This window comes from Lepidothrix coronata, unplaced genomic scaffold (assembly GCF_001604755.1).
Source record: "Lepidothrix coronata isolate B3197 unplaced genomic scaffold, Lepidothrix_coronata-1.0 Scaffold215, whole genome shotgun sequence".
Lineage (NCBI taxonomy): Eukaryota > Metazoa > Chordata > Aves > Passeriformes > Pipridae > Lepidothrix > Lepidothrix coronata.
This window is the reverse complement of record NW_016690395.1, coordinates 537129-553240: the sequence shown is the minus strand read 5'-3', so window position 1 is coordinate 553240 and position 16112 is coordinate 537129. Positions and strand designations below refer to the sequence as shown.

Sequence of the window (16112 nt, the reverse complement as noted above, 5' to 3'; positions counted from 1 at the left end):
AGCACTGTGAGGTGATAGATATGTACACATGAAGTAAAGATATCTGATAGTATTTCACTGGGAATATAAACTATTTTTGTAGTTCATGGTATGCACAGCTGAGCGCTATTTTTGACAAAGAGAATTATCTTTGTCTCTGTTTTACTGTACCCCACATCTTTGGACTGTGATTATAGCAAGAGGTATTTGCACTCTCCAAGTGATATCTCTGTGTATATTTACACCACCTGTGCAGCCAAGAACCTCTCTAAAAGTATGGCATTTACTTTGCTCGTGAAAATTGGCATCCACGTATGGTTTAACTTTATTACTACTTAGTTTTGATTGTTTGATCATGGGGATTTTTTTAATTTGTTTTTTTGAATCCAGTACTGAGTGACCCAAAGTAATGAAGGAGAGATGACAGATTGATCCTTTTGGTCTTCCTTAGGCAAGTACCTGAAACAAACGTAACAGCCAAAATGTCTACTGTGACCTATTACTCTGCCGCAATAAGTCCTCAGTGGTTACAGTTGCTCTCTCCCTGGTTAAATGCATCCTAAACACAGAGAAAGGAATGCAGTAGCTACATTAGACATATAAGTGCACAGAAATAAGTTCCTTGCCTATATAAAATATCTTCAATGTGAAGCAAAAGTTTTGGCTAGGAAAGGTTAAAACTTTATTATTATGAACTCTTATTTGTTAAAGAGATTATTTCAGGACTTGTACTGGATTAGGTAGTCATGTAGTACATCTTGTTCTGCCTCAATATATGTTACACTGTAACAGGTAATTAGGAGGAATGTAAACAAAAAAAAAAATCCTATATATTAAATTTAATTGGGATGCCTACAGCTGTTCTTGTGTTGGTAATTTAGTTGTTCATGCAAAGTTAATTACTTGGACATCCCACTTGCAAATAGGTTCTCAAATAGCATCACAAATTATTTTAAAGAGTCAAAAATGGAATTACAAATGTTTACATAGCCCATTTGGAAGCACTCAGTGATTTTACAGATGATACTAGTTTGCCAACCAAGTAAAAAAGAGCAATCTCAAAGACTGGAAGGGCAGGACAGTCTCTCACAGCTTTTGCAAATAAAGTAAAACTATTGATTTATCACTGATTAATCTACTTTGGTGACTTGCTTTTTAATGCATTGTAGTCAGTATCTAGAAGGCATGTTTGACATGTAATAAAATATTGTTCCTTTGGGGTTTGATATTTTGATACATGATTTTGATATTTCTTATCATAGTTTTTATATACAAAATACGGTTTCTTCATCACTGTAGTCGTGTTTCACAAAGTTACTACATGGAAACTGGCAAATGCTGTGTTTGGTTTATAGAATGAACTAGCTGGGGAGAGAGGCTTGCAAGGGTGGGGGGATATGTGCTTGTACTATTCAACCTGCCTGTGGGCAGATTGGTGGGGACAGGGGAGAGTACAGTTGCTAGACCCCAAATTCATATCTGACATCCTGTGAAATCAAATTACATCAGCCAACCTTGACAGGTAAGAAAATGACAATACCATCAAACCCTGATGCTTGTACACTTGGGAACCTACAGAAAACAGCTGAGAGTTAGATTAATGCAGGGGAAAAATATCTGTTAGTTCATGCTTTGAGAGAGGTTCAGTGATTGCTCTGAGATTAAACAGTCCTGTTAGAATAAAGTAAAATCTTGCCTAAGCAGAGACAAATGAAGTTCAATGTTATTAGTGTGACACTTTATGACCACCAAATTCATCCCAGCTGTTTCAACAGACAGGCCTGGGCTCCTGTGTTGGATTAGTTGTTGCAAAGAAAAGACTTCTAGGGGCTAATAATTTTTTAAAATTTTTTTTTAACTTGCCTTACTTAACGCAAAGTTATTCCAATTTAGAGACTATAATGTGCAGTGTGCTAATGATATATCTCTTTCAGTTTGCAGCTCATCTAGTGAAAAACAAATACCCAAGGGTCTGCATCCTAGATGGAGGAATCAATAAGATCAAGCCAACTGGTCTCCTCACTGTTCCTTCTCCACAAATTTAAGTGACTGTAAACATTCAGGACAATCTGCCTGAATGGGAAAGTCTTACCATACAACATGGACATCCAGAACCTAAAGGGCATTATGGCATCTTCAGTATACAAGCTATCCTGATGATCAGAGCACAGGAGCTTTGCATTTATTCTTTAAAATAGAGCTTCATTTGGAACAGAAGAAAACTGAACTGAAGCTTCAGGCTTTCCAAGAAACCTCTCTCAACACTGATGTAGTGCACAAGTGGTTGAGCAAGTCTGAACACAGAAGGAGTAACTCATCTGACACTTTGAATCCTGTATTTCTGCAGAACAATATAAACCGGCATTTGATGGCTCTAAGCTGCACTTAGGTTATTTGAAAAAGTATTTTACTGTGAGTATTGAAAGTAACAAGCTGAAACTGTACCCTGTGTGAATCCTGTGAAAAAGTGTGTTCTGTAATATTTTAAAGGATAATTTCTGTATCTTGTGACCTGCTTTATTTTTGAGAAAGCATTTTTTCATCTTGATGGGAAATAAAGATGTGTCCCAGATTGAAAGTCACTGTGTAAGAGCTGCTGCTGCGTCAATCCAAAATGTATCAGGAGGTGAAAAAGTTCTACTCCTCTGTGGAGAATTTAACAATCTATTTCCATAAACACGTCACATGCAACAATTTCTGAAACAATTATGCTTACCAGAAAGGTGGGTTTTTAACAATACTGTGTCTTAGGACTATAAATCATTTATTCTGCAAATAATAAATCCTGTGTTTCCATTTTAAAAGCTCAAGCCTTAAAAATTAAATTGCAATTTTAATTTTCTTATGAAAACATTCTGGACTAAATGTTCTTGTAGGAATTGGAAGTGCAAAATTCTCTTTGATATCCTCCACTCTGTCAGCTAGTGGTGTCGATTTTGTTATTTTTTTTAAGTTCTTAAACATGAACTTTAAAACTGACAGATTGAGACAACAAACCTGTTCCTAAACTAAACTGGATGCTGTAGATGAGTGAAAGCAAGCTTCCACAAAGGGCATAAGATGACTCTGTAATAAAGATGTGGGAATTACTTTGCAGTGAAAAGCCAAAAGTATTTAAAGCACTGACAGAAACAGGAATTGGCATCTCTCTGTTGCTGAGAAGCTAAAAATAAATCTGATTCGTACACCTCCTTTCAGGAGGTGTGAAAAAAAGCCAAAACACCACCCTAATTTCTACCCCTCAAAATCCCAGGTTAGGTTTGCTATCTTGTCAGTTCCACTATTACAAATAATGGGGGAGGTGGAAGAAAGGCTAGAAAAAGAAAAGAATCTGTCTTCAAGAATGGTACTTGAAAATAGTACCTTTAATCCAGGAAAACCAGTTATGATAATGTAAGAGTGACAGTATGGCACTGAAATTAAATGGTAATTTGGAAGAATTTGTTTTAAGAGACAAGGCTTTTTATATTTTTAAATCTTAGAAAACACTGGTGCGACATGAGGCTTAATTATCACTGAAGTGTGGGGATTAAAATGTATTTTGTAAAATTAACAAAATAACACCAAAGATCTGTTCACCTGGTTGCAGTCACATATTAGCTTGCATTGTGAATTTGACACCATACTCTTTTATTAGAGCATCATCTGAGACATGACAGTTTCCACGATACAAGCTCACTGCAGGGTAACAAGGATTTGCTCTAGGAGATATGGTTATCGTATGCCTTCTTTGAGGACTTTATATCCTGAGTAGTTTTTAATTTACCAAGCATAACAGCAACTAACTTTGTTTAACTAGCAGCTAACTTTGTTTCCCTTTTCTTCTATCACAGGAGGTTTCCAACCCTGAGAGTTCTGAGAGAGAGGTGGTCAGTGAGAAGGCTGTGAACAGTCTCTATAGATCACAGGCAACATGACTGCTTATTCTGTGGAGTTTTTTTAGCGGTGGTAGTTGTGGGTTTGGGGTTTCGTTGCTTTGGGAGGAGTTTTTTGAAGTGAAACCTTGGAAGATGAGACTTTGTGGAAGGTGCTGAAAGAGGAAGTCTTCATTCTCGCCTGTGCGATGACCAGAAGATTTTATCCTGAATCCTCAGAAGGTGGCTGGTAGCACTATGTGCTGTCTTCAGGGAAGTTTCTTCTTGCCACAGTTATGATTTTGAAAACCCTATTGGAAAAGTATGATGAGTGGAAAGAATATGGGGAGAGAAAGGAGAAAGGCACCTTTTAGCTTGCTTTAACTGAGCTGGGGTTTCGAAAACACTCTTGTGTCTAAAAAAAACCTGTGGAACTACAACATGTTGAGGTATAGATATATATATAGAGAGAGAGAGAGATTTGGGGCTTCTTTTGTCCCACGGTCAACAAAATATAGTGAAGCCTTGAAGAAGTTTTTTACTTTGCTTTCAGTTTGGCTAAGATTCATAGCCTATGTATTCCATTTGCTTAAGGATATGTTTTTGACAGAAGACTTAAAAGCTGCCATTAAGTAAAGGTTTACATTATAAAATAATGTTTGCCTGTATTTTACAGCAGACATTGTGAAAGAGGATGTGTGTAAAGGCAGAAAATATCAAGAACTGCTGAACAGTATTGAACTTTTTTTCCCATGTAAATAGAGGTACCTGGAAAGTTCTGTAGCTAACAGCTGGTTATGACTTCCAGTTGCTGATGTACCTGCACTTAGGACTTTAGTCAGAGTTCTTTATACTGTGCTAATAAATAGGCCTATTATGACTATTTGTTTTAATTCAGTTAGTTAGGACAAGTGCTCAGTCAAAAAATCAGCTTCTGGTCTCCTTTTCCATAGACAAAGAAAATTCTTGCATTTTGTGGTAATTTCTCATTTAATAATTTTATATAGGTTTTGTGGCATTTGCCAATTTTAAGAGCATAAAATGTATTTGTTCTGTTACCCCACCAATTTTGGCACTGTTCTGGTGGGACAAGCAGGTGACAGGTTTTGTAAAGCTCTTGAAAGATTTCTCAAAGCCACATTTTCCAATGTACATTTCTAGCAGCACAGTATGTCCAGATGTACCAGTGTCAGTCTCTGTTTTAGGCTGCAACTGTACTGCATAAAGATCTAATAGGAGAACAAAAACGATATTAATGTTCCATGTGGATGTCTTCTCTTGTTAGCAGAAAAATATCCTAAATAAATATTTCCCACTGCTGGGCCTGGAAAATGGAGCCTCTCCCAGTCTGTGTTTTCCTACCATTTTAAAAACTTCCTGAATCTGCCGCAGCCTATAGCTTTCTGCCAGGACAGCAATATTCCCAGAGGGTACCCAGATAGGCTTCTAGGGAGAACAGACCAAATATCTGAACAAACCTTCTTTTGGCAGTCTCAGACCTATGGATCATTGAAGACTATGAAACAATTGCTGCTGACACTAGTGTCCTTCTTTAGATAAAATACAGTCCTTTGAGGTTTTTATTGCAGTTTAAGTTTTTTGGGTACGTTTTTGTTTTTACAAGTGGATATTTGTCTATTTTGTCCGCTTTTTTTTTTGAGCAAAGACTGAGACTGTTTGTTCTTATCCTAGGAACCTCCCTTCTTGGACCTATCTTTCACAGTGTTCAGATTGAGTTACTGGGAGGTCTGGGAATTGTGTGGAACTGAGTACAGCCTTTTAATCTCCCATTTCCAGTTATCTTTTCTTTGCTAATGAGTCAGACTGGCCTCTCCCATTGTTATGTTAGAAACTTAACTACTGCCCTCAGTCTTATCTTGCTATTTTTAGTTCCTTCTTTTGGGCCCAACTTGTGAAGATTGACTGAAAGAATTATTATTCTTCCCAAAAGAGTGTTTCTTTCCAGGACAAGTAATGTAACTTGATCTGTACTGACTGAGCTAGCATCAGATTTGTATACTTGACTAGCAAAATTGCAGATTTTCCTTTTTCTTTGAATTCCAAGCTGCAATGCTAGTATTGTCAATCTTTTACATTTCCAGCCTTAGTAAAAAGCTGATGCCAGAAACTGCGGGCTGTTTTGGAAATAGTGTTTCATTTGCCTTTAAAGTGACCGTGAGATTTCAAGTTTGCTGTTGGTACTGCCTTTTAAACAGTAGCACCAGAAAACCTTTTGGACAACAGTCTGGGTTTCTATGACAACAGTGTCTGTACTTCATTAACTTAGGTTGAAAAATTGTTTTTGTTGTACCATAAGTATGAACATAATTCAATACTGTAGTATGGCTGTTTTATTATATCAACATTTAGTTAACCAATGCTGTATAGAGTTTAAAGAAACTTTAAAAACATAGAATCAGTAAAGTGTTATTACCACTGAAGCAATATGTAAGTTTGGGGTTTTTTTAAAAGCCTTTTCCCAAAATGTGTTTAACCATAATGTAAATTCATGTTCAGATGAATTTCTGATAGTGGTCTCGCACATAAAGGTAGAGAGACCCCAGTGCATCCACTCTTGTAATTCACATATTTTACTTCCCTGGTGATAGGTCCTTATGTGCTTTAGGAGCATAGACACCGAGTTTCCAGAGAGCAGTTTGTGTAAAAGAGCAGATACAGTACAGCAATGTGATAACTCGTATATTCAATGGGAACAGCCCAGGGAAACATTGTAGATCACTGGTTTATTTAATTTCCTAACTAAAGCAGTATTAATTTCTCTACTCTTTGTCTATCTAGAATTATCTGGCATTACCTCATTTTAGAGAGAAGTAGCATCTGGTGGTATTAGCTCTTGCTGGCTGAGCTGGACAAAGGAACAAAACTGAGACTACAGAACAGGTACATGGAATAATTATGGGGTTTTAAGAAATCCAGTGATTATGGCAGTAGCTTGAGTTATCAGACCATTATTCCCTTCCTTGCTATAAACTTTTGATATGCACTGTATAATCTGGGTGACTCAGTTCCCCTCACTAAGATAAGGCTAATAACACTTGCTAATTTTACTCAGTGTAGAAAAAAGAAATATAGTTAATACTGTGACCACAGTACTTTATGTGAATAGGGAGAAAATGTCCTTTCAGTAATAAGTACTGTTAATGAACAAATTTCAGCATTGCCACAAACAGTTCACAACATCTATCAAGAATATAGTGATACTGATGAGGAATCCCTCATATTACAAAGCTTGTTATAAATTTTGGTTAGCTACATTCAGCAATCATGTTAATAGTGTATAATAAACACTTTGGTGCAGTTAGGCTATAATAAAATATGACGTATTATCAATGACTACAATACTTCGATTTTTCTTTAATATTAATGAAGATTGGTGCTTTCTGTAAAATTAACCAAATACCAACCTTTAAAACCATAGAAGACCAGTAATAAAATCATAACCTCCCTTATAAAGCAGAGGTCAGAGCATAATAAGAAGGTGGTTTTATTTTTGATTATCAGTTCTTTTTTGTCTTTTAGCAATTCAAGTGAGTTTGTGTTGTGTGCCCAGAGTAAGTGTAGATCAGTTTGCATAGTGCTTTTCTGTCCTGCTGTGGCTTGTTAAGGCATAAAAACTCTGCCTAAGCAGTGGTAAAATGCCAAATTCTTTTTGCTAACAGTTTTCTCACAGCGTCTCAAAGGGGAAAGAAATACAGGCACTGAGGCCTGCAGGAAGGTATAGCAGGGGAATCTAATCTCACTGATGTGTTTATATGCTACACTAAAATACCAAAAGCTAGAAAGTGTCAAGCTTTTTGGATGGATCCCTCTCTTCCTGTCCCACGCACCTTATCTCCACTTCAGATTGCCATTAAAAAGGACTTGATAAGGAGCAAATAATTTTCATTAACTGGGATAAATATAGACTAGAATTTTGAAATTAAATGTTATGTGTGATATTTAGTCTTTGCTAGTAATCATCATTTTAAATTAGCAAGCGATACGTGCTATTACTCAGTTTTTCACAGTTTTAGACTGTCAGTGTTCTTGTATAAATTGAATACATTCTGGGTATTCCTGACATGTTCTAACAGCTGTTGAAAGACAGGTTTTTAGCCTTAAACTTTTCTCATGTGGCATTCTCACAGGAAGCTGACAGAAAACAAGTCAGAGTTTTACTTTGCTTTTTTAAAAAACAAAGAGCAGAACAGTCTATCTTCTGCTGTGTAATTATAATTATTACTTTAGAAGTACTAAACAAACCTGGAGTTTCGGAAACATAATTTTAGTGAGCACACAATATTCAGCTTCCACAAAAGGGTTGACTTTCATGCCATTACATCAGTTAATTTGATTTGACTTTGTTCAGTTCCTACCCTAAATGCATTTTTTCTCAAACCTTCAAAATTTGAAAGAGCTAGTATCTTTGATTTTAAGTCTTTATTTTAAGTAAAGGTATTATTTCAAGTACTGTTGTTTCTCCAGATGATGTCTTGAAGAGAGGAACTTGGTGGCTCTCAAGTATTACATGTCCTCAGTGTAGAACCACTTTGATGGTGCTCTAAAGGCAGCTCTTCAGCAACTGGAACACTCCTACTCCAGGTCCAGAAGGATACCACATGTCCAATATGTACCTGAAAGAAGGAACATGGAGAATTTACTTTAGAATAAAACTATATGGAGACATATATATATATAGGTATAATATGTGTACAACTATAATAGTACAGTTTGCAAACAGCTCTCTTTAAATTGATGTCTGTTAAAAACTGCCAGCTCTTTGTAGGATCCTCTGAACTCAACTAGGATAGCTCAATGAAGTTGTAGTAATTTCTCCTTTGCAGTATTTGTACAGGTGTGCAGCATGTGCACATACACATGAATCCAAGGGCTTCACTAAAGTAGGTAGGTCCTCTTACAACTTCATGCAGAGAGAAATTTTGCAATTACTTTTCAAGGAGAAACCAGCAAAAGGGACAGTTAGAACCCGGTGTTGTTACAATATTTCTGAGTTCAGTTGTTCCAAATACGCTTATTGCTTTTGAAATGCTTTGTGCCTCTTGGTCCTATACGTGCAAATATATATCTGCCCTACATTTCTTCTTAGAAGTCCTGTAGGTAAACCAGTACTTGCCCTTGGCTCTCTGTCATCCTGCCTGGTAGTGCTTTCACTGTGTACTTTACAGGCCCTCTCTCTCCCTCCAGGATTTCAATCAGCTTTTCACAGGCCCTTACCTTTTGCTCACCTCCCCTATTGGAAACATGTGATGGGTTTTCTTTCTGAGAAGAGTTTTTTTAATGCACTTACTGTGTCTCCTGTTCCTGGAAACTACTTGTTCCTTATTAGCAAATGCCCAAAGCCACTGACATTAGAATCCTGGGCTTGTAATGAAATGAGATTGCTGCTGTGCACAGGGAGAGGAAGGGAGGGAGAAGTGGAAAATTCCTCTCAGTGCCTCCCTTGGAAAGGCAGCCCTTTCATAATGAATCACTGAGAGAAGTCTTCATGATGATGGATGAGAACCAGTGGGGGTTGCAGGAGAGAGTTGAACGCATTAGGGAGTTATTCTCTAATTACTCTTTCCTGGTGAGGTAGAATAATTGACACCTAGTGCTGGTGCTTCAGACTAGTGCCTCTTCCTCACTGCTCATTACAGGAGCACCAACGTCCCTCATGGGCTGGGGCTGCTCTTGGGTTAGCACATCCTGAGACAGCATCATGAACTGTCACCTCCTGTTGTGGCAAAGACAAGGTGGCTGCCTTTTCTTTTTTTCTTTTTTTTTAGAGTAGTGGGAAAAGGCAGTGGAAAAATGCAAGCAGCTCTACTATGTGTGCTGCACTTAGAAGTTGTGCAATAAGCAGTCACAGTAGCAAGTAATCTAAACAAATGGGTATTAGGAATTCATTACACTGAACTTGAAGATAGCCTGTGTTTTCTGGGGGTCATCTGGTAGATTCCAAAAGAAAAAAGAAATCTCAGTCTTCCTTTGCTCTCTGCTTTATTCAAGCTTCTTCTCATCTTGTCTCATCTCTTGTCTGTCACCCATGTGAATCCAGGACTGTTAAGTTTGCAGTAGGACAGACCTTGTGTGCTCAGCAAAATTGATGGGAATTTAAGGCTGAATAAATACCATGCTCTGGCTGTGACAAACTGGTTGCTGTGATGCCATGTTACAAAACGGTATGTTTGTGGCAAATGGAAATTTTTTTGGTTACAGAGCCCTAAAAGTTTTTTGCCTTTGGGTCTTGTGCAAATATAAATAGATATGTAAACTGAGTACTCCTCATTTTCATACCTTGCTTGCATATGTGTGTGTGTGTTCCAGAAGGGAGAGGGCATTCTGAAGTGCAGAAGTCATTGGCCAGGAAAAATCACCACATACCCTCTGCTACTCTTGGAAACCCAGGACTGCCCTTACTCTCAGGTCTTCCTTGAAGCATCATGGGCTACCTCTGGTCCCCTGAGAAAGTGAGGATGAAAGGCCTGGCTCTCCTGGAGCATTTCTGAAGCCAGCTTTCCATTGCAGCTGCAGCCCTTCTTCTCCAGTTTCCATGGCAGGTGGCCCCCAACCAGGCTTTTTATTCTCCTAGGTGATAGGATTAAATGTCTGAGAGCATTGAGAAACCCTTAGCTGGTACAAGTAATGCAGCATATGTATCTATTTCTCTATAAATGTAGAAATTCAAATATATGTGTGTATAGTCAAGAGGAAGTCTCTAAAAATGAGGTGAAGTCTGTCTAAAAAAAATTGGGAATAGCTGTTAGTCCTCTAGATTGCAGCCCTTTATGCTGTTTGTTTCTTTGGTTTGTTTTGTTTGTTTATTTTAAATGTTTATAAGGAACTGTGACTGAATCCAGAATAGAAGTGGGAACTGCTCCTTAAATCATTGTTAAACATTCTGTAGAAGGTAAGTTTCTAAACTTTTTCAGAACTGTTGTTAACTTCAATCAGGAACTCAGATCACTGCAGAACCACGATTGGGGGAGTGATAAACTGCTAAAAAGCTCTTGTCTACAAGCAATGATGTTAACATGTACCCTCCCTAACCTTTTGTCACTAGCACATAGGACCCTAATTTCTTTCTATGACCTTCAGCTTCTGCTGTAGTTGAAGCAATAAAAGCATTCAGTAGTTCTGAGTTACAAATTACAAGAGAATATGCCTAGCAATTTTTCTCAGAGTTCAGCTTGATGTTTTCAGAACTTTGTTTTTTTAGTACAGATAAACATGTATGAGAACAAAAATTATGCTGGAGAAGCTCCTAAGCATTATATCCTTAATGCATAAGCATTTATGGGGTGGTTGGTCATCCATAGCAAGCAATTTATATGAAAAGGGTAGCAGTGGATGAGTCACCAATTTGGATGGGAAACGGGGCAGAAGGGACTGGGAATTTTGACTCAGTATGAGGAAGTTCAAGGAATGCTTTTTAACTGTGTAAATTTTTATCTAAAACTTGAGCCAAGCAGGCTGCCCCAGGGATCAGGAAGTAATGATTCCTGATTTACACTGAGCTAGGCTTAAGACTATATTTGCTTGAGGTACAGGGAGAAATTCACCTTATTATAAATTTTTGTCTTGCTCGCTGTCATTACTGATGTAGGGACAAGACAAAAAGGACTGAATGCTTGCTGCAGCCAGCTGGTGGTATAATTGCTCGTTGACTCTATTGTCCTGCTACATTAAGGGTGAGGGTAATCTCCATTGTATACTTGTTCACTTGCAGCCTTAACCTCTTCATGATGTGCAGCATCTTGATAAATTACTACAGCATTGGACTTCTGCAGTTTTGTGCAGAAACATATCAGACTTGTGTCTGTGCCACAAGGTATGAACCAGGTTAAGTAAAGGTTATTTCATGCAATAGAAACTGCTTCTTGTAACACATGACCAGTTTTCAGAAATCTTCAGTTACACAAAGGTCTTGCAAAAATCTGAACCCTTTGTTAAATGTCTAAGTGGGACCCAAGTTCCTGAAAATCAGACCTCCACGCTCGCTACTAAACATTTAAAAATTTGGATTTGAGCTTGGAAAATTTGTCTTCATAAGGATCAGGATTTACATAGAGTCTGTAAGTGGTTCCAGTGGGAAATGCTGGCAGAGCCATCCCTCTAGTGTTATTAACCAGTTTTGCAGACCACCCATTCTTCTTGTGCAATAGAACAAGCCTAACTGAGGCATTCGTTAACAAAATTTGTCCTTACTGATTTCATTTACTTGATTAAACAAAAAAAAAAGAAATGTCTCCTGTACCTGTTTTCCTTGTGAAATCTTAGACTGACTACAAAATCCTCTTAAAGTCTCTGCTGACCCTGCTTCAGACTTCATTTTCAGGGGAGTGCTTTTTAATAAGAAACTTTAAGAAGTTCAAATATTAGCAGGCATGAAGGTTGTTTTCCTGCACTGTTTTACTGATTCAGCAAGATACTTATAAAGATGATTACAGGCACCATCAGGTTGAAGATAATGTCATGACTCCCAGTTTTAAGTTACAAGTAGGCTTAAATTCCTTCAATACTTTATTCTGATCTGGCAACAGAAAAAATTAGCAGGGACAATCGAAATGTCAAGCTTTGCCTGAATCCACTTAAAGACCTGAGGTCTTTTGCTGTGTTGCTTTTTTTCGTTAAACCAAAATTAAAAATACCTTCTATAGCCAGAGAGTCTTAATCACACTAAGGCATAGCTGTTAGAATAACAGCAAGGACAGTACTTTGAGGGAAAGAGGAGTGGGTAGAAGCAATCAAAAAGAAAATGGAGAAAGGCCACCCACCAAAGACGTTTTGAAGGGAAGTAAACAAACTTGAGAGTACACACCAATCCTGGAACTTCTCACGTTCAAATAGCACACCCCACGTGTGAGCAGTTATTGTCAGAGGTAGGAGGAGCCTTTCTCAGCTGTAGTTGTTGCTGTTGCAGCCTACAATTAGGTAATGTTTTTTTTAAGGGAAACCGGCTCTATGGGAGGTACTGCTTGTGTGAAGGCTGCCTTTACTCATAGATTTAGAAATGGCATAGCTTCCAAGGAAAAAAATTATCTCATTAGCTCTTGGCAAGCAGAAGTTTGCAGCCAGAACGCTCAACATGTGCACAGCATGGTCTTTGTCACGTAATACAATTTGTAATTGCTGATTACTTTTTGACTGATGTTGAAAGCCTGTGTGTCAATCCCCACCTAGAGAGCAAAACAGTAAGTAACCATCCTCCCCCACTTCCAGCCTAATTCAGCGTGAGCTTTACAGAAGTCTTGGTGCAAGAAAGGCTCATGACCTCTGATCATATACAGCTCTCCAAAACTGTGAATTAAATTCCAGAAGGATCATACTGTCAGTAGGTTTTGTGTGTGAGTGCACATGTACCTAATACTTTTCAGAAGTGGGTTTTTTCTCTCCCTCTTTTATTTTTATTTTTTTTACAATATATTTGAGTGGCTGGTGTTTGGGGAGCTTTTCGGGGTGTTTTTTTAAATGTTCATTGTGGACCTTGGGATACCATGGGATTTCTCATACATAAGTGCATCCATTATAGGGTTGTTCTTATTTGCAGTCAAACAGTAACAATTATCCAAGCATATTTTGGAATATTTAGAAGACAAACAGTATTTGGACCAAAAGCCATTATTTATTGTAGCTTTTAAAATTGAAATACTAAGGAAATTGCCATTACATTGTGGTCATCAAGGAGATTAAAAGTTTGGAAATCTCATGTCAGTGAGAACAAATGAGTGTGCAGAAGACAGAGATACTGAGTAGAATGGATGTTCTACCCAGATTTGTCCATCAATCAATCAAAATCATTCAGCAAGTGCTCAGTCTCTAAGTCTGATTCCTTCTTAGGTCTGTCCTGCATGCTCCCAGTTTTCTCCTTGTATATGAGCGCAGGCTGTCTTTGCCTGCCTCCTTCCCCTGCCTAACTTCCCAGATGCATCTATGCTCCTGAAAGCAGAGATGAGATGACCTTTTTAGAGTCTAAATAATATATTGTGTTATCTGTTATTCCAATGCATAGCTAAGGTTTGTTTTAAAGTGAATGCTTCCAAACCTAATGACATAACAAATAATTATATAAAGGCAATTTCTCTGAAATCAGAGAACAGTTTGAAAGAGGGAGAAGAAAAATATGAACTTCATATTCCCTGCATTTCTTCAGGATTGTCCCCTCCATGCCGCAACTCCATTTTCTGGAGGAATCTTCCAATCTCTGATATAGTGGTGTCATTGCCAAACCAGGTAGTGGTGTGTAAAACTATTCCTAATACAACTTTTCTAATGCAGCTGCCCCTGTGTTACAGCAGCACAGCTGTGGATGGCAGGTTGTTGCCCTTCTCTGAAAGCAACAAGCCTTACACACACAGTCCTGCCAAAAGATGCTGCTCTCACCTGTACAAATGGCAGTTCATATCAGAAAATGTTGGCCAAATTGACAGCAATTTCTACAATTTTTTTTGAGCCTGAATTGCTGTACAGAAAATTTATTTCATTATGCCCCTGTGCCCTATAAAATAGACTAGACTGATTTTGTGGAAAGATGGTATAGGGTTATTCAAAACTCGTGACTGATTAGTCAGGAGGTGAAAACAAAGAAGTATTTTAGCATAGACCAAAGTTCATAAAAAAACCAAAAACATACTTATGGATTTCCAGTTGACACCTCATACAGAGTTGCTGCTTGGGAAACATTGCTTGTGACACTGGGCAAACCTGTGACTGTCTTGTGTGTGTGTGTGTGCCCAGCTTTGACTACAGGGTAGAGATGACTTAAAAATGCACCAGTGTGTGGTGCCCATAATAAGGCCTGAAATGTCTTTTTCATTTCAATTTTAAATGTTTCCTCCTGAATCCTCCCTCTCTGGTGCAATTATTCTCAACACTGGGAGGGCAGGTGAGAGCTGCTGATGCTGCATGAAATGAATCCCCAAGTTGCTACCACAGTGAAGCACTTATTCCCTTCTCCGAGGCAGATTAACGAAGCTGGTGCTCAAAGGGACATCCCTGTGCACATGTCTAAGTACACCAAGCAAAATCCTGCACAGCTTTAATGAAAGTGGAAGACAGCCTTCATTTTAAAAGATAAGAACTTGACTTTAGGGAACAGTTTTCCAAAGAGGGGCAAGTCTGGGAAACTATACTGCCTCGTCACTAGGTTGCTGTTGAGCTGGCTCTTACTGATGATTCCTGGGTTGTTGACATATGTGAAACACCAGAGCTGTGAAGGGAGAGAGCCTTGGTGGTGCTGACAGATTGGCCCTATAGAGCAGCATTTGTTTTGCTGAAGGCTGGAATTTGTGTGCATGCTGTACATGACATATATATTCTGTTTTGACAGAATGAGTGCGTGGGAAGTTCTTTGTATTTGCAGGCTGCATTATTAAGGTACTATGATTTATGACAATAGATGTAGGGTTATTTGAACTGTGAAGTTTTTCTCAGAGGAAATCTGAGATAGCAAGGTAAATTAATGCTTTCTGTGCAGATTAATTATACCAAATTATGCTAATTAAAAGGAATATTTTACTGTGGCTTAATCAAAAAATCCAGAGTCTTCAGTCTCCAAGTGGGCCTCTTCAGATATCAGTAGGGCTGGAGAATATTGGCAGTGCAGGTGGGAGTTACAGTCAGGTATTTACTGGAAGAGTTTGAACTTCAGACCCATTCAGAGGGGAAAGAAGGGCTACGGGAAACCTATAAAGTTAAATAAAATGTTTGTGTAGGCATTCAGAATGTACTGCCAACCTGGAAGGGTTTTTACCATTAAAAACAGCATAGAAATTGTAGTCTTTCTTCAGTACTTAGAGTACTTCCAGGTAACAGACAGCTCCTCGTCTATTAACCACAGAAAACATATGGGAGCAAGTTAATATGTACGGAGAACAAAGGGATTAATGTCAAGTGTTGCTGAAGTAATTTGTTATCCAGAAACTCTAAACTAGTGCACGTCTGGAATGCATCCGTTCTCCCAGTATTGCGCTTGTGTAATTATTTGTTTAAGAGGTATTCACATGTTTACTGCCTTTACTGACGCTGGTGTTTGCTTTGCAGAGACCCACAGGTAGGTCTGGCCCCTTTGTGAAATCTAAGACAGAGTCCTGTGTAAATGAGGTGCACTTTTCATGGAAGACATTCAAAACATGATGTGCAGAACATTCGGTGCAAAAGAAAAAATTATCAGATGTACGCTTCTGTCTTGTGGACAGTCATTTCACATGACAAGTGATAGTACACTCATGACATATGGGTATCCTGAGAAATAAAGAGTATATCTTATGTAAGGTAGAA

At 38.2% G+C, this 16112-nt stretch overlaps 1 protein-coding gene across 5 annotated transcripts in view; it reads left to right on the top strand.

Annotated features, from left to right (window-relative positions):
* The window catches only part of TBCK (TBC1 domain containing kinase), a 99770-nt gene extending 95012 nt beyond the window's left edge, over positions 1-4758 (top strand). For 4 of the 5 annotated variants that reach the window (XM_017833542.1, XM_017833541.1, XM_017833545.1 and 1 more), the window contains one exon: positions 1914-4757. In XM_017833542.1, coding sequence (XP_017689031.1) covers positions 1914-2024 — 111 coding nt within the window. In that variant the 3' untranslated portion in view covers positions 2025-4757. Of the gene's footprint in view, positions 1-1913 lie in introns of all 5 variants that reach the window. The other variant, XM_017833544.1, reaches the window with a different exon arrangement.
* The last annotated feature ends 11354 nt before the right edge of the window (positions 4759-16112 follow it).